Genomic DNA, 26303 nt, shown 5'->3' with positions numbered 1-26303 from the left:
CTCCAGCAGAGCTATGGTCACGTGTACTACCAAAACTAAAACAAGTGAATTTGAAATTGATCTGTTGTGACATTAATGACTCAGCATGTGAGACCATTGTGCTCCCACTTTAATTTTCAAAGCAATTTTTATCACATCAGTTCTAGATTCTTCTCACAACCTGTTTTTTTTTATAAATACCATGATGACTCTGTGTACTGAGAGGAAAAGGTTACTATACAGTGGTGGAGTTGCAGCAGGTCGTGATGTTGAAATGGTAATTGAAAAAGAAAGCAGACGAAGTAAGATGCACAGTACTTATGTCAGAGGTATAATGTGAAATTATTTTTGGCTGTGGCCAGAGGAGAGACGGTAATTAAACTCATTTTATGCAAATGAAGAAGCTATTTATTCGTACGTGTGCGTCTCCAGGTGTGAACCTGTTGGTGGGAACAGAGAACGGTTTGAAGCTGCTGGACCGTAGTGGTCAGGGCAAAGTTTACCCCCTCATCAACTCCCGCAGGTTCCAACAGATGGATGTCCTAGAGGGCCTCAACCTGCTCATCACCATATCAGGTCATAACTGCTGCTCATTGCTTGTGTACTTCTACTACAGTTGGTTAAGGTCGTCTGTTTTTGGCATTAGACCGCTCTCTTAATGGGATGCCAAATGATGGATGCTAAATGTTGGAGATTTTTTTAGAGTAATATTTTTACATTACACTTGGACTTTGCATTTCAGAATCATAGGAAGGCTGGTTTTATTTGTGTGGAATAAGGTATATTAGGGCTTGTAGATATTGACCAAAGCTATATTTGATATAGACATACACTGTCTTTCAGTAGTTTTATAGTATGTTTTTAAATTGATACTTCCCTTTTCTTTAAAATGTCAAGCAAATTTGGTTCAAGCAATATACTAATATTAAAAGTGTGATGACATTTAATCGAGCACTGATGCTTTTATCAGATTTTTAGACACAACAACACTGAGAAACAACCACTTGGTATAAACAAGCAGGTACAGGCAGTCATCGTGTTCAATCAGAAACAATAATTATGTTTCACAGTTTGTCATTTACTATAAAACAGTAAAATCACAGAAAATACATTGTTTGATATAAAATGGATTTTAAATCATATATCTCTGTATGGTGTGCACATTTTGAAAATATAAAAGCTAATCTTTACTGCACTATAAATGCATTTAAAGAACTGCTTTATTGTAGTCTCATTTATGATTTATCTCCCTTTGTGTCTATTAAGGCAAGAAAAACAAGGTGCGTGTCTACTACCTGGCATGGCTGAGGAATAAGATCCTCCACAATGACCCCGAGGTGGAAAAGAAGCAAGGTTGGACCACAGTGGGGGAGATGGAGGGCTGCGTACACTACAAAGTGGGTGAGTGACAGACGCTGGCTATTTATCACTGCTGTCTATTCCACTCCAGTCAAATTCTGATGAATGCATTTGGCACAGTGAATTATTAATTACAAGTGTCTAATGTCAGGTGGCCTTGTGGTTGTTCTGTCTAGTGAAATATGAGAGGATAAAGTTCCTGGTGATTGCTTTGAAGAATGCAGTGGAAGTGTATGCTTGGGCGCCTAAACCTTATCACAAATTCATGGCCTTCAAGGTAAGTCTCCTTTTTCCTATGAGGTGGATTAGTTATGCAAGGTCAGTCAAGCAGAAGAGCATTCAAGTTGATTATCGGCTCACACTCACTTTCTGCTTGGAAACCCCCTCCACCCCTTTCAACCAGTCTTTTGCAGACTTGCCACACAGACCTGTCCTGGTTGACCTGACAGTGGAGGAAGGTCAGAGGTTGAAGGTCATCTATGGTTCTTGCGCTGGCTTCCATGCTATCGATGTGGACTCTGGAAACAACTATGACATTTATATCCCTGTTCATGTAAGTTTTACAACTGTCAGACAGCAGCGTCGTAGGAGGTATGAAACCTGCCAGAGCTTATTCCTTCTGTTTTCATCTGAAACAGATCCAGAGTCATGTGACTCCACACGCGATCGTGTTCCTGCCCAGCTCAGATGGCATGGAGATGCTGCTGTGCTACGAGGACGAGGGCGTCTACGTCAACACCTACGGACGCATCATCAAGGACGTTGTCCTGCAGTGGGGCGAGATGCCCACTTCAGTTGGTACGGTTCAAACCCAACAACGTGGACATAACTTACATAACGTGTACCATATAGATAAGCTGTAATTAGCTTGTCCAGTACTAATGTTACACTTTTCTCTACAGCTCATATCTGCTCAAACCAGATCATGGGTTGGGGAGAAAAGGCCATTGAGATCCGCTCTGTGGAGACCGGTCACTTGGACGGCGTTTTCATGCACAAAAGAGCTCAGAGGCTGAAGTTCCTTTGTGAGCGAAATGACAAGGTAAGAGACAGAAACACCTGCATGCAAATTTATGCAGGACAATAATACTAAGATCAGTATCAGAGGCCTTTTTGCCAAGAGTTGCAGAGGATCTTCTTTGTATGCTAGAGTGAGTGTTTTTATTTTTATTGTTGATGTATTTGTAATGAAGAAGCAGTCAAAATAAAATTTAAAAAAAAAGGATGATGTCTGTACCAGAACCTTAAAGGTGACATATTAACATGGTATAACTTGTTGTTTAATGAGTTGAAAAACCAAAGTATGAAAATGTGAAGTTGTAATTTATCAAGTCTGTTTCTTGGCTGGAAGTAGTGATGACCTAGTCTCCACTGGTTGCCTGGCAACTTCCCTAGGATAACAAGACTCCAGAAATCATTGTGCTTCGCCAAGAAATGCTGCAGCACATAACATCCTCAAGCTAAGCTATTCAGCTACTAGATGTAGCTTCATATTCTGTGGACTGACACGAGACTGGAATCACTGCTGTCATTTAACTCTCAAGAGGAAAGTCGGATGAGACCAGTGATTCCACTCTCTGTCTTTGTACAAAAGGTCCCACACAAATATATTGTCAGACACTAAAATTGTCGTAACTTTTAATTTTGTTATTCCTTTTGAGATGATGTGATGAAGTTGTATGCGTGTCCTGTGTGTTGTTTCTCAGGTGTTTTTCGCCTCAGTGCGGTCAGGAGGCAGCAGCCAGGTGTACTTCATGACCTTGAACAGAAACTGCATCATGAACTGGTGAAGGAACAGCTGCTCTGGTCAGTGTGTGGAACCCAGTAGGGGTTTGGAGAAGGAAGTGCATCTGAAATTCTTGCTAACGCATGCACACAAATGTGAACATCGCTCTCTCTTTCTCTCCAGCTCACTCGCACTCAAGCACTCAAACTCCAAAGACAAACACACACATGCGCTCTCTTGGACAGACAAAAACACACACACACACACACGCGCAAACGATCTCTAAATCCATTCCAGCCTACACTCCTTAAGATGCAGTTTTGACCGAGGCCCCCCTGATTAAAATTCTCCCTGGAAACATCATGAAAAATTGCTGATGAGCTTCAAATGTTAAATACCATCTATTAATTTGTACTGTATATATTCTTGTCTTGATTTACTTTACTTGGTGGACCTGTGTTCAGTCGTAACTATTTAGTTCCTAATTGTGACGTATGTTAACATTCCTTGATGGTTCTACAGTACATTTTGAGGAAGGCATTATTTACCAATACTGTATGTCAAAATGAAGCTGTAAATAGATAGCATCTGCCACTTCGATCCGAATCATTTGCAGACCTCATAAAGCCGTCGTTCACAGGGACATCTGATAATACAATGCTGGAACGCCCATCCACAGTGGCTCGTGGACCCCAATTGTATTGGGGCTCTCACAGTTTCAGAGAGGCTTAAAGGAAAGATTTAGTACAAAGGGACATTAAAGTCAGGGCAAAGTAGCTTGTTTAAATATTTTTTAGTTACCTACAGTACACAGTAACCAGAAGCCCTGCTTTTACTGTTTTTCTGGCCTAAATGGACAGCAATGTTCTAACTCTTAATCAGGATAAGTAAGCCTTGAATGCTTCAAAAGCAAAAAAAAAAAAAAGTCCATTTAAAAATGAATAAACACTCAATCAGAAGCCTCATACATGTGCAGAATCAGCACAGTGAAATCTCCTGCTTTGCCTTTTTTATGGTTTAGGTGAAACCATTAATTATTTGTCTCATCAGGCTTGTATCTAAACTTTTTGTTTTCATAGATTTACAAAATACACAAATTTGATATTTATATGTAGTGATTCTGTATTGGTATTAGCCTACTGGTATTCTTAATTTTACTGTAATTATATTGCCATTATATTGCAATATATATTAATCTTGTGGAGTCTTTGAAGAGGGGAGTTAATGTATTTGGCTGTTAGTGTTGGTGAGTACGACGACAACTTTGGAGGAGAGAGAGGGGATGGGGACGTTGGTAAGGGAGGATGCTGGAGAAACGTGGAAGGAGGTGCGTTACCCTCCAACCACAGTGATCTACTCTACTGTATTATATTTTAGTTCTTAGGCTATTTCGTTAGCGTGGATCTTTTTGTGAGACGTGTTTGTCCAGGGAATTGCAGTAGAACAGCTCTCTGTGTGGAAAAGTTCACATTTGTCTTGGGCCAGTAGAAAGATTTAATGTTTGGGGACCCACAGAGGGACTCCATCTCATCAGGCACTTTGGAGAACATGGCTGGAACTCACGAGACTTAATATATTTTATATCTATACATTCTGCCAAAGTTCACAGTGTATGTTGCAACAGGGGAATGAATTAAGGCCAAAGGAAGTAGAGTTTAAATGACAACTTTAGACACTGAAGAAGAAACTATTCTCACTGATTACTAACCAGCGTTTTCCTTCCGTATATAAATCCAAAATGTCAGCAGATTTTTTAACTTTAATATGATATCATGCTGTGTTAGCTCTTTGAGGTGTCCTCTAGATCTAGACTTTTTGTTAGCAGTGAACAGACATTTCCCCATTCCTAAGGGGAATTAAGTGCCTGCTTTGTTTAAGCAGCTGCACAAGAGAGATATTGTGTGCTCTCATACATCAGACAGTACGGTAGAAGTATGAGGCAGCTTAATCAGGAAGAAGCTTGATGAATCAAGCTTTTTGTTCAGTGACTCACTCGGTTCACTGTGCTGCTGCAGCACTTTGGTACAAACAGGTGGACATTTTAAAGCCAAGATGGTTGTACTAACTCGTCTCTCAGCATGGAGAAATATCTTATTTTTTCAAACAGAACAAAATGCATCTAATTTTTTTTTTTTTTTTTTGTGCACCTGCCAGTGTAAAAGGAAATTCTGAAAGGAAACTTGGCTAGTGATCAGTGGGATGGTCTGCTGAAGCTTGCCCTTTAAGCTGAGGAGATATATTTTATACAGTCAAACAGAGAGCTATTAAAACTGCAGTATATGTTCAGCGCAGAGAGTAATTAATCAAATATATGTGGAGATAGGTAGACGGTTAATTTTATGGTGAGATTATAAAACAAACTGTAAATGGGCATGGAAAGCACTTTCACTTCAGTAAACATACATTTACAAATATATCTCAAGCAGATACTTTGGTGTGCATGTAAGCCATTGAAACAGACTATATAGTCCTGTATCAAAGTTGGTTTCCCCTTTTGAGAATGTGTTTTTATTCTTAAATATCTTTTATGTGCCATGACCTACATTTCAAATTCCTCAATTACAATCCACCAGGAGCTCTGGCACTCATGCTTTTTATGGTCAAGTCATAATTTTTTATCAGTCTGCCATGTTTACAGTTTAAGCAGTGCCTTGGAGTTGGGAAGGCGAGAGGTTTTTAGGAAGGGTTGTGAGCCCCCCCATGTGTCTCTTTACTTGAAATCACACGAAGAAGAGGCACGACTGTATCTGCTCCCTCGTTCCGATTAACGTCTTGTGCCAGTTAAGTGCACTTAAGTCAAATCCAGAATATCCCTTAGATGGACTTGAAATGCTTTTTTGGCACCAAGCATAACAGCCTAAAGTAATCAACAGACGATAATCCGTGAAGAAAATTGCAATAACGAGTACATTGTCAATTAATCCAGTGTAACATGTAAAAGATCTACTTACGGTGGGAGCCAGCATAGAGAAAAGCCATGTGTATGAAACATATTTGTAGAGAAAACATAGTTATTGTGCACAACGCATCAAATTAAACTCTGTGTGTGATGTCTGCTCAGATAATGTAGGTTCATACTGCAAAGATGAGGTAAGCGCTTATTCTTTAATGATTGTGTAATCTTGTAGTGAGGAGAGTAGCTTGATATATTCTGAGAAGCCTATTTTATAAAATATGTAAATTAGTCTATATTGAGAAATAAAAGTGAATGTACATCTATGAGACAGATTTGTATTTATATAAAATGTGTACCACTCTATTAATCTAAGCACAATGTATTTTAAGGCAGAGAGATCAAAGCTATAATCGAGTGTAACGGGGAGATAGAAACTTTTTTTTTCTCCTCATCCTATCAGTCGTCGAACTCGTGAAATCAGTCCAAGCAGTTGTAGTTAAGCAAGTAGTCAGCTGAGACATCTGTGTGTTTGTGGGCAACGTCAAATGCTGCAGCGTGTCTGTTGCGCCATAGTGACAGAAGCATAAGTCCGTCTCTTTACCAGACTGTGGTTGTGATTCAGACACTTGTGGTAGCTCACAGGTTGCTGTTGGATCTGGCCTCTGGCATAAATTGCCTACTCGACGGTTGACAGGCTGTTAATATTCTCAGGTGATGACAGTGGATCATCATAACGGCAGTGCAGTGGTGATATTACCTGATGGTCCTTGTAAGGTTATAGGCCCTTGGCTTTTGAAGTGCATTTTAAAAAGGCAGCCGTTAGCAAGTGAAAAGAGCATTGATCAGGTACTGGGAGAATGTAGACAAGGTAGACGAGCCAGAAATCATTTGTTGACAACTTAAACTTTATGTGAATAATGTCTCAAAGGGAAAATATAAAGGCTTTTCCACAGATTTTGCACATCAAAGCGTATCTACAGGTGTTAAGTAGTAGTCACTTGAGTCTTGAGCTTTGGTCGGGACTAGAGAAAGGGGACAAAATCTAGCAAAAGGTTAGCAGCTACTAGCATAACACACCTGAATCCTTTACCAAACTTGCATTGTGAGTACAATTTTAGTGTAAAATAAGGCCAAAGAATGTATTGCATAACAAAAGCATTAATTTTGAAACATGGGTTGTGAGTTGGAAGCATAGCGCTATGAATAGCCTTAAAAATAGACACCAAATTACTAGCAGAGCCCCACATATACATCCTACATTACACTTTGATGTGTAAAATCATAAGTAAAGAAAAGAAGTTGCAAAATGTTACGTAAGAATTGACTGCAGTGCATAAGCTTAGTTAAACTGCTTTGTTTAGAATTGAATAAGATAAAATGTAGAACTAAAGTAAACAGGAGGGTGACAAATTAAAAGAAAAGCCATCATAAAGTATCTTGGTAAGGTGTCGTGCCACCAGAACAGCTTGAATGCACCGCGACAGTGTTGATGATGGCAGTCTAGCGTTCTAAGAATTCAGTGAGCCCTCATGCCCTATGGATGGGGACACGGTCTGAAATGTTTCATCATAGGAGATCACTCTCTGTAGGGATCAAGGGTTCAGGTTTTTCCTTTAATTTGTCGCCTATCTGTCCATAATTTTAAACCTTGTAAACATCAACTCCTTTAGCAAAAACATCAAGCCTCAGCATCAGCTTTATTTAATCATCCTGACTGCATGGCTTGTGTTGACAGGTGTTTTCGTGGTTTTTATTGGCAATTAAACTGTTTGACTATTTACTAAAAACAGCAAATTTAACTTATGAGGCTCGACATCATAGCTAACTATACTATGTCCAATATCTACATCTAACTATTGGGTGCAGTAATATTGTATGTTATCAACCTGACATATCAAGGCTGTCTAATTCAATATCAGGAGAAGAGTAGTAGTGGTTTTTTGATTTCAAAAAAGCACCTTAAGATGTGAAAGTGATATTTCATTTTGTGCCAAGGGCCTTTTAAAGACCTGAGCCTCACAACTCATTGGTTTTAGGGTAGATTTGTGGCTGTAATCTCGAACAGATATGATTTGATTCATCAGAAAGAGGCAACACTAAGTCCTGAGAGATGCTGACATTTCTTTTTTTTTTCTAAGCAATATAAGCATTTGAACAAATCCAAACCCTGACTGTCCGTGTCAGAGTGACTTGCAGGTAGTGATGCTTCAGTGGCCTTTGGCAGATTAAATGTCAGCTGGTTTGTGCATCACAGAAATCATTCTCTGCTTTCCTTTTTGTTTGTAATCACAAAAAAATAACTGCTTCTCTCTTGTCAGTTTAACACAATCACCGGTTGGGATGCTTGTTATAGTAATTCAATCCCAGAAACTGCCTTTATGAACTCTTAAGTATCGATAAATGAATGATAGATAATATTGTCATGAGGCGCTCTTCTCATAGGTTATATTTCTAATCAATAGCATGCGAATGGATTAGCAGCTGTAGCTGGGAGTGAGGCAGATCAAACTTGGGGAGCTCGAGGACGACGTGGATCTTTGGACAGACCTACAATATCTATTATTCTTTTTCAATAACATTTTTTTTAAAAAGACGGTTAACATCTTTGCAATGTTTTAGTGTGCGCGCGTCTGTGTTACTTGTGAGAGGTTAACTCCAGATTGTATTTCATAGACTGATAAACTTTAAACTTTCAAAAGATTGTGTTGAATGAATTCATGTCTTAATACAGATTGTTTGAAAAATAAAATACCTTGATCTCACCTGTATTAACTGTCTTTCTTTGCATGACAGTACATGTGGATGCTATGATTAACTCTAAAATGCTCATTTTTATGCTTCATAATCCTGGCAGTAAACAGAGTGAAAGTGTACTTCAGTGTTTAACCACAACATGGTGCTAAAATCTGCCTGAACCTCTTGTTCAGGTCACTTCTTCCATGTTACAATATGAAGTCACAGCTCAGTTATAGTTTACACTTGACATAAAGCACTTTTTAGTTTTCTCAGGCAAACTAATAAAGAGACTGAAGACGATTTTCTACGAGGTTTGTTGTTGATGCTTCTTTAGGATACAGTAAACCTCGTTATCATTTTGAGTCAAAAATGCAGAATGAGCTGCATCTCCCCCTGGTGGCCGGAGACAAAGACAAAAAAAACTATATACCAGTCAAAATTTTGGACACACTTTCTCATTGTGTTTTTTTTTTTTTAAAATTATTTTCTACATTGTAGATTAATACTGAAGACATCAAAACTATAAAAGAATACATATGGAATTATGTAAACAAAAGTGTTAACCTTCAGTATTAATTTACAATAATACAAATAAATAAAAAGCATTGAATGAGAAGGTGTGTCCAAACTTTTCACTGGCAGTGGACATATATTTCACTTTAGTTCACTGCTCTAACCTGAACTACATTCTCTCTAACAATGAGTGATGACTGGAAAAGAAACTGCATAACATTAAATATAATTTCTCATTTATAACTGGAGGTTTCACTTCCTACTGCACATTTCTGATTAACTGGTGCATATCCATCTTCAAACTTAAGATACAGTTGTTTTTTGGTTTGAGTTGTTTTTTTGTTTGTTTTTTAGTATTAAATGCAGGTTGATATGGCACTGTTTGCAGAATCTGGAAAACTTTGGGTTCAATCAACTGCGAGATTTTCATGAAATATTTCATTAGTTTGTCTGCAAAATGCCAAAGAAGAGTAAAAATGCCTCCTGATTTAACTTAATGTTGATTTACTATAATGTTATATTTGGCTATTTTTTTAAAGACACTGTGCAGAGAAACGCAAAAATTATGGGCAAAGATTCAGATCTAGTTAGTTACTTGAGATTCAAACCTACTCAGAACAGTAGTGACTGTGCCGTTATGGGTCCTAAACACTCACCTGGGTCGCCTTTTCTACAGGTCTTTTTAAAAAAAAAAAAAAACATTTCAAAATCAATCAAAACAGATTCAGTGTAGAATTTGTGCTAAAAATTTAACGAGGCAAGGCGACCCGATAGCTCTCTTTCCCCACATTCCCTTCCTGTCTCTGTTGGTCCTATCAGAATGAAAGCAAATGCCAAAACTATATAACTAGGCCATTGAGAAAACTACATGAAGTAACAGCACATGTCAGTTTGTGTTGCCAGTCAGTAATGTAACTGTAGCAAAACTGTCCAAATCTTAAAGAGGCGATCTTACTAAATGAATTTAAAGCTACTTCACACGACTTGGAGGCAGCTGTACTTGTTATAACTGACATCCACCCTTATTCATCACTGTTACTGGCATGTGGAGCATATTTTTGAGATTTTATGATACTATAATACACTCTTAAGTTTTAATGTAAACCTCACTGAAATTGTTTTGTCTTTTTTTGTGCGTGACACTCTTGTAAAAGACTTTTCCTGTTTAAAAGATTTTTTTTACTTAAATTTGTCATGCAGCGACGATACCAAACAACTTGACCTTATATAATGTATACCATTGATTTTATCCAAGTGTGTGAAGAAGATGCTCCTGTTGGAACAGTGAAACAAAGAAACCACAATAGCTGGCAGGAGAGGCTATTATTTATTAATATTATGTACAATTATACCATAGTAATGTCCAGATAATACAGTGACAAAGTCAAAGTATGAATACTGGCTCCTGCCTATTAAAATGTGTCTTATAATGCTTTTTATTTTTCACCTTCTTAATCTCAGATCGTTTTCAGTTAATTTAACTGTATCAATATTCTCTATTAATAAGTGTATCTGAGGCACACAGGGAGAATATGAATAAAATAAGTGTAAAAAATAATAATAAGCAAAATAAAACAAAAAACTTTGAAGAAGAGATGTACTGAGTTTGGGGGTACATGTCTAGAAAACAGTGACTACATGATGTTTTGAACCAGAAGAAAAACAAGACTTGATATTTTCCTTGGGATCAGTCGATCATCGGTCCGTCCTGTCTGTCACTGATTTCTTTCTCTATTTTTTTAAATTTTATTTTCAGTGTTAATGGACTCACATGATTCTTCCTTCACATTAAAGTTGCTGAGATATGATACGGAGACAAAAATAGTACAGAAAAATTTTGTCTGAAGTGCATTTTGGACTTCATTGTAAACAAAGACAGAATTGTCCAATAACGTCTTCTCCCCTGCTTAACTTGAGGAACAGTGTCTCTCAGGAAAAGTGTGTGTGTGTGTGTGTGTGTGTGTGTGTGTGTGTGTGTGTGTGTGTGTGTGTGTGTGTGTGTGTGTGTGTGTGTGTGTGTGTGTGTGTGTGTGTGTGTTAGATGTGTTAAAAGGCTTCAGGTAACAGTGGTGTTTGTGTTCTTATTTGAGCAGCTGAAGATCCAGCTGTATTTGGTCACATTTAGATATTTTACAGATTGTGTGTGTGTATGTGTGTATGTGTGTCTGTACTGTAGCCTTGCTGCTGTGCACTTAGATCAGCTGTAGGTAGTGTGGGCGTGTGTTACTTGTCCTGTATACAATGTGTGTGTTTGTGTGTGTGTGTAAACTCATACCTAAGTCATATAGTATATTATGTACAGTACGATGTTGTAGTTTGTCTGTTGAATCTTACATACAGTGTGAATACAGGGTGCAAACTGTGTCCCGACATGGGAGCTGTGTGTGTGTGTGTGTGTGTGTGTGTGTGTGTGTGTGTGTGTGTGTGTGTGTGTGTGTGTGTGTGTGTGTTTATGTGCATGGCTCAGTTCCAGATCTTAAGGAAGCTGTCCCAGGACCCGGTGCACACCGCCATGCCGTCATCCGTCACACCCAGACAGCTCACACGATTGTCATGGCCGGCCAGGACTCCTACAGGAGGGACGAGGACAAACAAAAGGCGACTTGTTGACTGTGAGATGTTTTGCGTGTTTTCTCTGCACACGCCTCTGAAACCTCTTTAAAACTACACAGACTCATTTTTTCATTTTTGGCTTGCAAAACGTGATGGACTGTGTGTGTTTTTTGTTTTTCATCAAATAGGACTTGAGGCGTAAACGTATTGGTTAGGCTGGCATTAGGCTTTGCTTCCCCAAATGGGCACTCATTGAAATACTTTGAAATTCACAATTTCAGCCCTAGAGTTTTATTGGTGGACAAAATACTTTTTTTTAACTTTAGTGACATTTTTTAAATTTTGTAATTTTCATGTTGAAATTCAATGTCAATGAATTTACAATATATGGTTCCTTGTCCATTAGTGGTAAAAAACAAACATTCCAAGAATTGAATATGCAGTCAAAATCAACCAAAATCCAGCGAAATTTGCTGGATTTTGGTTGATTTTTTTGTGAATGTTCTTAAAGAAAATATTAGAAGTTTTACTGATATATATGTAATCACTTTAGATATTTTTAGGATTTTTTGGAAGATTTTTACTCATTTTTTGAAAATATAAGGCCAAATTTGGGCATTTTTTTAAAATAAAACTTTTAAGGGAAACTTTCAAGGAATTATTGGAATTTTCTTCCTGAAGGTTTTGCAAATGTTCAGAAATTTGGGGAATTTTTTTGCTGAATTTTTGTTTTTTTTTCAGACAAGGAAACAATATTTTTGGTGCCCGTAAATCAGGACAACAGGAGGGTTAAACAGAGCAGAGAGTCGACAATTACACAAACAATTAAAAATATAATCAGTAAAATATCTATTGTACTTAGAGCCATATTTTTTCTAGTATTGGTATCGCCTATGGGGACATTTTTTTATGTTGCAAAATAATAATCAAAGAAATTCTGCTTTAGTTTTATTTTTTGTGATTCATGGCATTTTCACTGTGTCATTCTACACAGAAGACATTTTCGAGTCTACTTCTAGCTTTTGTTGTGCTGTTTCCATAGAGGTGCAGGTGCGGGATTTTATATTATGGTGAAAAATGATCCCACAGTTCATAGGATCAGACCAAGAATCAACAAACTACTGCTTTCTGTTCACCCACCTGCTCTGTCTCCCTTCATGGCGTCCCAGATGTTGCAGTTAAAGTCATCGTAACCAGCCAGCAGCAAACGGCCGGAGCGGGAGAAAGCCACGGAGGTGATGCCACAGATGATGTTGTCATGGCAGTAGAGGCTGAGCTCCTGATCTGCACGCAGGTCGAACAGCCTGCAGGTGGCGTCGTCAGAGCCTGTGGCGAAGGCGCTGCCATTGGGAAAGAACTGGGAGGGACGAGCAAAGGAAGACAGATAAGAAGCAGGAAGCGTGGATCACAGTTTAACCCTCCTGTTGTCCTCATTTATGAGCACCAAAAAATATTGCTTCCTTGTCTGAAAAACATCCAAAAATTCTGAAAAAAAATTCCCCAAATTTCTGAAAATTTGCAAACCCTTCAGGAAAAAAATTCCAATAATTCCTTAAAGGTTTCCCCTAAAAGTTTTATTTTAAAAAATTGCCCAAACTTGGCCAGAAAATTCTTGTAAATATTTTCAAAAAATGAGTAAAAATCTTTCCAAAAAAAAAATCCTAAAAATATATAAAGTGATTATATATATATCAGTAAAACCTCTAATTTTCTTTAAAAACATTCACAAAAAAATCAAACAAAATCCAGCGAAATTCGCTGGATTTTGTTTGATTTTTTGTGAATGTTCTTCAACATTTTTAGCATTTCTTTTTTTCTACCAAAAAATGTTCAAAAATGTTCCAAAAGTGTTGAAAATGTGGACATCAGAAGTTTCACTGTAAAAACATTTTTTTCCCCCCACATTTTCAAACTTTAAAACGGGTCATTTTGACCCGCAGGACGACACGAGGGTGAAACAACACAGCTACACCAAGATACTCTAAATAAGAGGAGCTAAACAAGGGATTCTGTTGAGAAGAGGAGCTCACTCCTTTCTTTCATGTCGTAAAATGACAGAAAACTGTTCAGTGTCTCTGCTCTTGCATTGAATCTGAGCAGTCTGACAGATTTTCACTGTGTTTTAACAGCAAATAGCCGGTGTGAAGCATCAGTCCAGTCAGCAGTTGGGATGTCCAGATATGGTGTTAATTGATAATCTTGTTAATCCTGTAGCATGCTACCAGTTTAAATCCTCCCAAAGCTGTGGACAACACAGTGTGACGTCACTGAGACAAATCCTGGAGCTGCTCTGTTGATAATATATTAGACAACACACAGTAGAGGGGCGGGGGCTGCCACTTTACACCACAGTTAGTTAAAACCTGGGAAACGTATTTGGGCGATGCCTCAGAAAATAATGATGTAGCCAGTATGTCTACACTATCCTGTGTTGGTCAAGGTACAACGCATTTTTCATGAGATTTTTAATGCAGATTCTTGCAGCCTCCTGAATTGCTAACTCGTGCCCTGATCACACTCACACAGATGGCGTTGATGTCCGACTCATGGCCCGTGAAGGTCTGCCGGCACATGCTGTCCCTGATGTCCCACAGTTTGACCGAAGCGTCGCAGGCTCCCGACACGAAGGTGCGGAGGTCAGGTGACAGGGACAGGCTCATGACATCGCCGCTGTGACCTGAGAAAACCGTGGTCTGCTGACTCGTCTCGATGTCCCACAGTGCACTGAGGGGGCAGAGAGCACAGAGTTCGTCGGCATCGATCGGCTCAGGGAGACAGTGTTTGCGCTGCTCGGCCATGTTTTGGACCGTGGGACTCACCATGTGGTGTCTCCTGAACTCGTGATGATTTGATTGTCATCAATGAAGCGGCAACACGACAGGTAACCTGAGAACAGAGAGCTCAGAGAGTTGGAGGAGACTGAAGTGAACCGAACAACACTTGCATGCTAAAGAGGATTTGCACATTTAAATTAGGTGATAGAGTGGAACCAAGTAGACGTGAACAGAAATAGTATTAAAAATGTATATGAAATATAAGAAAAATAAGGGTAACGGTAGCAAGACAATGTGATTGCTACTTCCTGTAGTTATACACAGTTATATAAGTCTCACAAATAATAAAATAGCTGAATTGTTAATTCACTTAACCCTAAATTTATATCATTATTGTTTTTGCATCTTTATTACAAAACACTGCCGTCCCTTAAAGCCCCCATTTGATACAATTCTAGTGTCTTTACGGGAGAATATACATCAATTAAATAATTTTAATGCTTCTGAGACTGCATCAGTAGCTTAACCCTCCTGTTGTCCTCATTTACAGGCACCAAAAAATATTGCTTCCTTGTCTGAAAAAAATCCAAAAATTCAGCAAAAAAAATTCCCCAAATTTCTGAAAATTTGCAAAACCTCCAGGAAGAAAATTCCAATAATTCCTTAAAAGTTTCCCTTAAAAGTTTTATTTAAAAAAAATCCCCAAAATTTAGCAAGAAAATTCTTGTAAATATTTTCAAAAAATGAGTAAAAATCTTCCAAAAAAATCCTAAAAATATCTCAAGTAATTACATATATATCAGTAAAACTTCTAATATTCTCTTAAGAACATTCACATAAAAATCAACCAAAATCCAGCGAAATTCGCTGGATTTTGGTTGATTTTTATGTGAATGTTCTTAAGAAACATTTTTAACATTTCTTCTTTTCCACCAAATAATGTTCAAAGATTTCCCAAAAATGTTGAAAATGTGGACATCAGAAGTTTCACTGTGAAAATATATTTTTTTCCCACTTTTTCAAACTTTAAAACGGGTCAATTTTGACCCACAGGATGACACGAGGGTTAAAGCCAACTGTGCAGGTAAAAATCTGTAAAGGAGACCGATCAAAACCACATCTATCAATGCAGAGTTTCGATTATCAACAGCTAAAGAGTGCAGGAGACATGTGCCGTCTCCAGTGGAAATTCCATTCTTGCATTGGATAAATCTTCATATGAATTGTGTGGCTCTGTTGGCCATTCTTTAGTAGATTATAAATCTACTTTTTCCCAGTTAAAGTGCCTTGACTATGTTAAACAGAAAGCCACAAACCAATAGTGCCAAATATAACATCTGCTAAGTCTTGTCATGATGCTAAAACAAAGGAGAAATTGTGTTAAAACTAATCACATTCTGCAGCTGCAGCGTCACAAATCGGGAGTCTCACACACAGGAGTTGACGTCTCAGCTCATTAAGGCTCTGTTATCCTGCGATTAATTAACCACGTAAATGAAATCTTCATTGTTCGGACGCTTGGGAGCGGAGCTTTCCCACGAGGCGGGTGACTGCTGCACGCTCGCCCGAAACGTCTCGTCAGTTTGATTCGCAGGAAGAGCCGAAACGCAAAAACGGAAGGCGGTCGAGATGGCGACGTTCTCTCACCTGTGTGGCCAGGTAGTTCCCTGCTGACCCTGACGTTGCCTTCGCGCGTCTTCAAGCAGTAGATGGAGCAGATGTTGTCGAGTCCTCCGCAGGCCACGTAGTTCCCAGAGGGAGCGTATGCACAGGTCATTACCCAGGAGGAGCGCAGGGGGATGGCGTGGATCTGAGGAAGGAAAGGCATTCAGAAACAGCAGGATGAATCCAAGAGCATTAAATGGGTCACAGTGAAAATCCACAGCTAATACCACTGTACATGTTACAATAAGTATAGCGAGTGGTGCAAAGCTGTGTCGAGTCAGTCACACTTTACTTCTACTTCCAGTTCAGACAAAATATCCAGCTGAAGGACACTAAATGAAAGGGTTTTTCCTCTAACTTTACCTTGTTAGTGGTGTAGCTGTCCCAGATGATCAGTTTTCCATCTTGAGAGGCACTAACCAGAAGCCTGCAGGGACAAAAAGTAGTAACATTTCAAATACGTGTTTATGTGCAGTGTATATCTAAGCACTAGAGATGTCTTGGCTATTTGAGTCAGTAGTTGTGAACCTAAAACTCCTTTCATCACAATGTGCCCCAAACCTGTTGGATCACATGATTTAGTTCAGTGAAAACTCTGACATGACGCAATGTCATGATTTCTGGGTGGAAATCAGTTGTTTCAGTAGCATCTCGGTAGCGACTGAGACAGACAGATCTTATAGGACCATAACTCAAACTGGGGTGGCACAGAATCTCCTTTTTCCTCTGCAGGGCAAACTGTTGTAGTTCAAATAGTCCATTTTTTGGTAACTTGCTTGATCATTTGCTTGACTGCCATGTATTATGACACCACAGCAACTCATATACAATACTGTTCAAAAGTTTGGAGTCACTCAGGCAATTTCATGTTTTCTATGAAAACCCACACTTTTATTCATGTGCTAACATAATTGCACAAAGGTTTTCTAATCATCAATGAGCCTTTCAACACCATTAGCTAACACAATGTAGCATTATACCACAGGAGTGATGGTTGCTGGAAATGTTCCTCTGTACCCCTATGGAGATATTCCATTAAAAATCAGCTGTTTCCAGCTAGAATAGTCATTTACCACATTAACAATGTCTAGACTGGATTTCTGATTAATGTTATCTTCATTGAATAAAACTGCTTTTCTTTCAAAAATCAGGGCATTTCTAAGTGACCCCAAACTTTTAATGGTAGTGTATATTAAGCTTAATATTTAAACCTTAACTGACTGAGGAAAAATCTTGAACAGCTATTCAAAGTTGGACCTTTTTTGATTCTTCATATTAAAATGTCATAAAGGTTAGAATGTAACTCCGGTTTTGTGAAGATCACCCAGATATATTTTGCTAGATTTGTGCTTTGGTTCAGTTAGCAGGACAGGAGACACTGCAACTGATTGGAGTCTCTACAGACATGCTAGCTGCAGTACGAGGCGATACGTAGATGCATGGATGCTTTGAACTAAATTCTAACACACACCACAGTTCAAATGTTGTGGTCAGTAGCTTTGACAATTAGCAGAGTCGGCAGTGCAAGATGAAGAGTTAAGCAATTGCCAAAGTTATTACAGTTCATCCTAAGGGGGTATGTCTAAATTTCACTGCAATCCATCCAACAGCTGTCGAGACATTTAAAATGTTGTTACAGCACAATAACAAGATTCCAGTACAGCACATTTTATAGGATTGTACTCAGGAATAATTTAACATGTGACTTAAAATGTTCTTTTTCTCCTGGGTGATGCAACATTGGTTTAAGGGACATTTGTTAACATATCTACATCTCCATTCAACTCCATTTGTTTTCCCCGGATCCGCTTCAAGAAAAACTGCCGTGGTGTATTTTAGTGGCATACAGAAAAAGCAAAGTAAAAAGCTTCTTCATTAAGATGAGACAGCGCAGACTCACCTTGAGTCGGAGCCCCAGTGCATGGCGTAGATCTTTGCGAGGTGGCCGCGGAGGGTGCGTCTTGTTCGCATCTGAATCCGCCCCACAGGATCCAGACCAGCAGTTATCTAAGTCAGAGAGGAGAGGTTAACTGAAGATTCAGGTCTAACCCTCGTGTCGTCCTGCGGGTTAAATTGACCCGTTTTAAAGTTTGAAAATGTGGGGGAAAAAAAATATTTTCAGAGTGAAAACTTCCATATTCTCTACATCTTTGGGGGATTTTTTTAGCATTTTTTGGTGGAAAAAAAGAAATGTTTTAAAAAATGTTTCTTTAAGAATATTCAGAAAAATAATCAACCAAAATCCAGCGAAATTACACTGGATTTTGGCTGATTTTTTTCTGAATATTCTTAAAGAAAATATTAGAACTTTTACTCATATATATGTATTCACTTTAGATATTTCTAGGATTTTTTTTTGGAAGACTTTGATTCATCTTTTTGAAAATATTTACAATTTTTTTTTTAATGTCTTGCTAAATTCATTTGTTTTGTTTTTTTTAAATAAAACTTTTAAGGGAAACTTTTAAGGAATTTTGGGAATTTTCTTCCTGAAGATTTTGCAATTTTTTTTATAAATTTGGGGAATTTTTTTCTGCTGAATTTTTGGATTTTTTTCAGACAAGGGAACAATATTTTTGGTGCCCATAAATGAAGACAACAGGAGGGTTAAATAAATTCACTCTGTTTTGCTGATAACTAGGTGTGTGATGAAAGTTTCGCAGGAAAAGGGAACAATATGGCAGTGAATACAAACACAAGAGCAGCTAATGTCATGCCAAATGTGACAATATGAATAAATGCAAATGTAGAAATTTATTTAGAAATAGTTGATCTCTTTGTAGCTTTAAGGTCAAGATGTGTTGAGACTAACATGGCTGAGTTTTCATCACATAGTATAAGATTTCGGTAGAAATGATTTAAAGTAGTTGTTCTGTTTTATCAGAGAGAACCAACAAAAGTCTCAAATGAGTAATTAAAAACTTGTCAAGTTCCTTTAATGATCTTGCTATCAGTTACCATACTGATGCAGTATTTAAACTAAGCCCCAAAATGATATTTTTCTTAACACTTGTTACATTCAGTGCCACTTACCTGTGTCAGGGTTGAGTCTCCACATGCTTTCCTGGCATCCTAATGGACCCAAAATCACATAGAGAGAAATTAGACACGACACAATAAGTTAAAATGTTGGCATTGTAATGCTAAAGAGGATTTTCTAACTACACAACCACTGGACTCACTCTGATCTGGTTCCTAAGCTGCTCGGCCTCCTGACGAAGCTGCTCCAGCTCACTCATTTTGAATTTGTCCAAGCTGTCACCTGCAAAAATTGGTCGGGGCACAAATTTAAATATCAGCCGCCGATTTACATAAAAACATCATCTTAAAATTAATAAAATGACTGCGAGTATGGATTAGCATAGGTTCATGCTCTCATAATCCCATAATCCAGGGGTCCACTTTCATCAAAAACAAATCAATTAGGTGAAATAATTTACTTAAAATACTGTTTGCCTCCGATTTGGGGAAATAAATAAAATTAGAGGACACATTTTAATCTCTGAGGTTTACTGACTCCATAGTGAGAGAAAAAAAACTTGTAATCTGTTTATGGCTGTGCAAATAAACCCGGTTTAACTGAGGAGAATAATCTATAATGGCTGAGCTGCAGTGAGTGAACGCTGCCTTTAACGCAGAGTAGGTCAGTCAGAGTTAAAGCTGGACACAGTCATCCTTCATCTGAGCCACTGGGCTTTTAATTAACCAAGAATAGAAGGAGTTTCTCCAAAATTAGACATCCACAGAGCGTGGATGTAGGGGCTCTGGGTACCTGGGGTCACGCTCACTGTATGTGACGTCACTGCATTCAGCAGGAAGCGGTATTTCCTGCTCCTGACAGCAGCACAGTTACACATTCAAACAGTCTCCAGAACGGGCAGCATCCAGTATTTGCATTCGTGGAGCAATTCAAATTCATGATAATGCTCCACGGCAAACATGCAATACTGTACACGGTGTAAAAGGGGGAGCAATTAGCTACAGTAGACCACTGTTCCCTGGAGGGGCCTGCGACCAGATGGATCACACAGCACTAATGGAAGCCAAAAGGGGTGTATCGTGGGTCTCAGTCTCCTGGCACAGCTGCTCATTTAGCCAATGAGGAGAAGAAAAGCTGAGGGTGGAGGAGAAAGGGAGGCAGAGGCATCAGAGATCAGGCCTGGATGGGTCCAACCAGATGCTCGGATGCATGTTTCCTTTCTTTCTTTTTTTGCAGCTTTAGGAGCATCAAACTGGAGGATTTGTCATGCCAAGGAGTAGGCGAGGAGTGGAAGCCACCTAGCAGCAGACAGGAGCACAATAAACAGCATTTTTTGGTGCTCCGACAGCCTCTCAGAGCACGTTTTATAACACAGGGAGACACAGGGACTGGCCCCACCCCTTTGGATGCACATCTGATGTGTAACTACACCAACATGGTATGGAGGAGAGAGCTGAGCCTCCAACCACACTGTAATGTGGATGAGCATGCAGGCCAGTAGCAGCAGAAAGCATGCGGCAGGGGACAGGTAGAAAAGCTCTAACAGGGTTTTTTTTTTTTTTTTTTTTTTACTCCACTGTGTGCCGCATTTACAGGCTGAAATCAGAAGAACGGGCCCCCTCGATTACAAGCATATTGATCAGCACACATGCAGGCCTCCACCACATCTCGTTTTGAGCTGCTAAAATGCGGATGTAGCTACACTTCATTAGGTGAAAAATGATGCCATGAACACGCACATCATCCCCCAGCCATCTTACACCGAGCCACGGCTGCTGTCAGGGTTGGATAATGGGTGGCTACCTGTTAATTCTCCCGATGATCTGCTGCTGTAGGTCCAAAAAGAAAAGAAGAAAAAATAATACAAAATGAAAGCAACGTCCCCTTGAAAAAAAAAACCGATCAGGATCTCACTGAATGTCTTTTCCACTCATGTAAAAAAAAAAAGATCCACGGATGAGGCTCAGTCCTTCAGTAAACAGGCAAACGGAGGAGGAGGAGGGCTACACACATTTCCATTTCTCTGCTTTTCCTGAGAAAAAAAGAGGAGATGAAATCTGCTGCTGCCGTTTCCTCTGTGTAAAAAGCTTCGCCCTCCTTTTTTTCACGCCCCACAAGTTAACAGGAACATCTTTGTCCGACGCTGCGTAAACAACAAACACATTTGGCCCCGGCTCGGTCCCCGGCCCGCATCAAGGATCGTCCATTAAACACTGTTCAGCCCGTTTTACTCCGAGTCTTCGTGACGTGATCCTCGTTTCCTTCCTCTCTGTGGTCTCCTCCTCCTCCTCCTCCTCCCTCCGCCGACACTTCATCAGGACAGCCGCCTCCGACCCACCGACCAGCTACTGATAAAAATCTGCATCATGTGGACAAGAAGAAGATCAGAAATTAAGAAGCTGAGCTGCCACGACATCGATCAGCTGTTACTTGTTTTTTTTAATCTTGTGCAACCAGAGGCGACCCTGTCGGTTCCTGTTTCTTTCTCAGAAACGCGCCGTGAGACTTTTACAGGATCCTCAAAATGAAGCATGTTTGAACCGCACCCATCTCCATATAGTGACCCTCGGCAGACCACCGCAGCCTCACATGGACGTGATCAGAGACACTGCATGGAGTCAACAGATGCCCAGTTCAGAAACTTCCAGGGAAAACCACAATCCCCCTCCTGATCATTAGTTACAGTCACTTTTCTTTTTGTTTGTTTTTTTAACTTGAGGTCTTTTTGTTGGATCAGAGCGCCCTAAAGGTTCCTGCTCGCTTGTTTCCTGAGAAAACAAACCATAATCCTCAGGGAACCTTCTAGGAACTTTCAGGGAACCTTCAGGGAACTTTCCTTGTCAGGGAAGAAGGTCATAAACAAATCTATGAAAAGAATGTTACTGTTTGCTGGTTATCTGAACCAACAATTTTTTTTATCAGTAATTTAGATGACATTAACCGAACATTCCCTGAAGGTTCTGCAAACAGTAATCCTCAGGGAACCTTCAGGAAACATTCAGAGAACGTAAACGTAACCTTCAAGGAACCTTCCTTGTCACTGAAGAAGGTTATAACAATCCATAAAAACCAGGTTGCTGTTTGCTGGTTTCCTGAGCAAGCAAACTGTAATCCTCAGGGAACAATCAAGTAACCTTTAGGGAACTTTCCTTGTCAGGGAAGAAGGTCACAAATAAATCTATGAAAAGGATCTTACTATTTGCTGGTTATCTGAACCAACCATTTTTTCTCAGTAATGTTATGTTTAGATAACATTAACAGAACATTCCCTGAAGGTTCTGCAAACAGGGAACCTTCAGGAAACATTCAGGGAACGCAAACAGTAACCTCCAGGGACCTTTCCTTGTCAGTGAAGAAGGTTATAAAAATCCATAGAAACAAGGTTACTCTTTGCTGGTTTCCTGAACAAGCAAACAGTAATCCTCAGGGAACATTCAGGGAACATTCGAGTAATCTTTAGGGAACTTTAGTTGTCAGGGAAGAAGGTCATAAGTGAATCCATGAAAACGAGGTTACTGTTTGCCGGTTTTCTGAACCAACAATTTTTCCCCCGGTAATTTAGATAACATTAACAGAACATTCCCTGAAGGTCCTGCAAACGGTAATCCTTAGGGAACCTTCAGGAAACATTCAGGGAACACAAGTAGTAACTTTCAGGGAACCTTCCTTGTTGAAGAACATTATAAAAATGCATACAAGGTTACTGTTTGCTGGTTTCCTGAACAAACTAACAGTAATCTTCAGAGAACTTTCAGCGAACATTCCCTGAAGGTTCGACAAATGGTAAGCTTCAGGCAACCTTTAGGGAACATTCCTTGAAGGTTGCTGTTTGCTGTTTGTGTCTAAAGGTTCTCTAAAGATTACCGTCTGTTGGATTATTGGCCTCTATTATATACATATACTATTTTTTTACAGTTTGCATGACAGTCATATGAAGGGTTATGCACTAGTTGAAACAAAAAATAAATACTTTTCTCTCTTTCTCTCTGAAAGTGTAAGAATATGACTAGCACAGTGGCCTTACTAATCTTTAAACAGCGTTGAAATGCTTTTATTGGTAGAAAGAAAACAAAAAAGTGCTTTTGAGAAATTTGGATGTAACATTTTTGACAGTACGAAACAGTAAATATCCAGGAACGTTCAGGAAACATTCAGAGTAACATTTCCTGAAGGTTATCTGATTCATTAGATATAACATAATTGTTAATAATCAAACAAGACTAATTTCTGTATTTGCTAATTAACATTTATATTTGTGTTGCGGTGAAAGTCTGATTTTGAAAGTCAAGTAAATCTTAATCCTAACCAACAAGTTTGTGTTGATTGTTAAAGAGTGGACAGAATTTATTAAAATTTAACATGCTGCACCTTTGCTCAGTAGAGTTTTAAGCATCCCTCCACTAAAAATGTGTTTTGTTTGTCGTTACTTCACTTGGATACAGCCTGTGGTTGGATGTTTGACCTTTGCAGGATGATGTATGTGCAGAGTTTTATACTCAGTGTTTTCCCATTTGTCTTCTGAAGAAGGAAATATTCCTCTGCAATGTATTTACCTGACATCTGAGTTCATATAGGCAGAAATAGGATTTTTTGGCATTACAACAACTTATAATTGTTAAATCTAGTATCAGTGGAATCTTTATAAATTACCATTCAAAAGTTTGAAGTCGCTTAGAAATGTCCTTATTTTTGAAACAAAAGCATTTTTTTTCAATGAAGATAACATTAAATTAATACGTACAGTCTAGACATTGTTAATGTGGTAAATGACTATTCTAGCTGGAATGGCTGATTTTTAATGTAATGTCTACATATTATCTACACAGTATCTACATAGGGGCATAGAGACCACTGTTCTCTCTAAACTGCTGACACCGCGCACAGAAAATCTGCTGCGCACACAAAAAAAAATCCAACCTAAATTGTAAATAAAATAAACACGTAACAATTCATTCTGTTCTATTTTTCAGTGTGAGTCAGTGAGTGACGGTGACTGGCTGCTGCAGCCAATGATGCGATTCACATACGTATTTACCATAGACTGTATATAATGGTATTTACGTAGCTAATCAACATCAGGCGTCCTTATGTGCAGCCATCGTTGTTCTCATAGATATGAATGAGTAGATAGGACACGCCCCTTTGAGCTGCGTGCTACAGCGAGGCTAAGCTAGTGGGGGAAAAGTTTCAGTGCATTCCGTTGATGTAGATGGTGTGAAAATGGAAACAAGTATGCCGGCTCACTGTACTGCATACAGTTACACACTACGTCGTACGATTGAGACAAGGAAACTTGGAATGACTTTTCATAGGTGATGATTGGGATTACAGACAGTTCTTTAGGACTGCTCTCAAATAATTGAAATGTTACTAAACAAGGTTATACTTATCAAATTAAATAGCTCTGGTCTCCAGTATATTGGCGAATTCGGTTCTTTGTACTTAATTTATTAGCATGATTTCTTTTAATATGTTGTCTACAGACTTAATTACTTCTCTGTCTACTTTTCTTACTCCATGTAGGTTTCCCAGAGACTATGGGTTGAGGAGGAATTGGAAGTTTGTCGGCTTAGACCTGTTGTCATTCCATCAGTGTTAAACTTCCCGGCTCATCTTGGAAGAGTACGTGCCAGAAAGACCACGACCAAGCAGCCTTGAGATCTTAGGCAGCGTCTCCCTCAGGTGGGTGTCGACGGTGTTCACAGTCAGGTCTGTGGTAATCCCGTCAAAAAACAAAACAGAAAAAAATCTAGATTATAAATCAACATGTAACCAAAGCACTCTGTGTATAACGCCATAGTATAGGATGTAGTTCAGAAAATGTCAAAGTATAGTATGCTTTACTCAAGAATAACATAGTATGGCCTGTAGTTCATAGTACAGCATGTTGGCAAGAAAAAGAAACAAAACATAGATTATTATGTGGTTCAAAAAGCGCAAAATGATAGGATGTTGCCTAAAATTGTCATGTATGATATGTGGTTCAAAAAATGTCATAGTGCAGTATATTGTCAAAATAGTATATTATTCAAGAAAGCATCAGAGTATAATATGTCATCTAAAAAATGCCATAGAATAATAATTTCATTGCACAAGTAAAAGTACAGTAACTTTTAAAACTGTTCGAATTCTTATATGTTGCTAAAAAATACAAAAAAAACTAAAACAAAAAAAAGTCACAGTAATATGTCAATTAAAAAAGCCTATAGTATAGTGTGTCGCCCAACAAACATCATAGTATAGCATGTCGCTCTAAAAACGTCACAGTATAGCCTTTAGTCCACAGCTGTCAGTAGGTGACGAGCAACACAAAAACAGTCCAAACGCTGGTTTCCAGAGGGTTAGATGAGAATTTATTTGAAAGAGGAAGTTTACAACAACACAACATGTGAGGGGGTTAAAAACAAATGGGTGTTAGTAAAATAAAAATAAATCAACAGAACTAAGAGTGAACTTCATGTTGACATTGATGGACATTCCAACCATGAACAAAGTGAAAGATCATCAATACGAAAAAAACCTCTTCCTGTTCACCTCTTCAAGCCCAAAAACACACCGCAGTAGCACCCTAAACTAAAACTACCAATGGGTTCCCTGTTTTCCTTTCTGAACAATTCAAAGGTCCCTCTCTATCTCCCCACACATCCAGCAACCACTGGAACACATCTCCAAAGTTCTGCTGGGCCAGCTCAGCTTCCCCTCAGAAGAAGTGCCGCCACCTGCCAGATGAAGGAGCCTTTTGAGAGGCAGCTGGCATCGTGATTGGACTGTACTTTGGTCTGTTCCAATCCAGCTTCAGCTCCAGAGACGGCAGGCGGGACGAGTCAACGGAGGCTGGGTGGACGAAGGCATGCAGCTGAGTACAATCCAGAAAACAACAGAGGAGGAGTGCAGCAGCCCAGAGCCAGAACAAACAGAGTAGCATGGTACGTCTCTTAGAAAACATCATAGTATAGCCTTTGCAATGAAAAAACGCCATCATATACATTGTATACTGTACAAATAAGGCAAAGGAAAGAGACATACATTGTAGAATTGTAGTAATTGTGGGCTGACTGATTTACTGATTATCAGTATTTTATTTTTTACTGATTTACGGTAATAAATACATTTAAAAATGGT

At 38.9% G+C, this 26303-nt stretch overlaps 2 protein-coding genes and 1 long non-coding RNA gene across 8 annotated transcripts in view; 2 read left to right on the top strand and 1 right to left on the bottom strand.

Annotated features, from left to right (window-relative positions):
• mink1 (misshapen-like kinase 1) overlaps positions 1–8722 on the top strand; it is a 32890-nt gene extending 24168 nt beyond the window's left edge. For all 5 annotated transcript variants that reach the window (XM_055017249.1, XM_055017247.1, XM_055017251.1 and 2 more), the window contains 7 exons: positions 412–555; positions 1246–1380; positions 1515–1615; positions 1742–1891; positions 1977–2136; positions 2241–2380; positions 3045–8722. In XM_055017249.1, coding sequence (XP_054873224.1) covers positions 412–555; positions 1246–1380; positions 1515–1615; positions 1742–1891; positions 1977–2136; positions 2241–2380; positions 3045–3128 — 914 coding nt within the window. In that variant the 3' untranslated portion in view covers positions 3129–8722. The remainder of the gene's footprint in view (positions 1–411; positions 556–1245; positions 1381–1514; positions 1616–1741; positions 1892–1976; positions 2137–2240; positions 2381–3044) is intronic.
• A 1795-nt stretch (positions 8723–10517) lies between these two features.
• On the bottom strand, positions 10518–21390 carry gnb2 (guanine nucleotide binding protein (G protein), beta polypeptide 2). 2 transcript variants are annotated; one of them, XM_055017262.1, is made up of 11 exons: positions 20985–21390; positions 19384–19463; positions 19235–19273; positions 18102–18208; positions 16565–16628; positions 16184–16346; positions 14582–14648; positions 14285–14486; positions 12903–13119; positions 11660–11779; positions 10518–11615 (listed from the first exon to the last, which is right to left on the bottom strand). In XM_055017262.1, exons 2-10 carry the CDS (start codon positions 19438–19440, stop codon positions 11673–11675), a joined length of 1023 nt encoding a protein of 340 aa, XP_054873237.1. In that variant the 5' UTR covers positions 19441–19463; positions 20985–21390; the 3' UTR covers positions 10518–11615; positions 11660–11672. The 2 variants fall into 2 exon arrangements, with proteins under 2 accessions (XP_054873237.1, XP_023148155.1); XM_023292387.3 differs by having other exon boundaries at positions 10518–11779.
• A 165-nt stretch (positions 21391–21555) lies between these two features.
• Positions 21556–26303, top strand: LOC129350513 (uncharacterized). Its single transcript, XR_008603951.1, has 2 exons — positions 21556–24863; positions 25831–26303. It is a non-coding gene; the product is annotated as an uncharacterized LOC129350513 (long non-coding RNA).

This window comes from Amphiprion ocellaris, chromosome 14, assembly GCF_022539595.1.
Source record: "Amphiprion ocellaris isolate individual 3 ecotype Okinawa chromosome 14, ASM2253959v1, whole genome shotgun sequence".
Classification (NCBI taxonomy): Eukaryota; Metazoa; Chordata; class Actinopteri; family Pomacentridae; genus Amphiprion; species Amphiprion ocellaris.
This window is presented reverse-complemented; position numbering and strand designations above follow the sequence as displayed.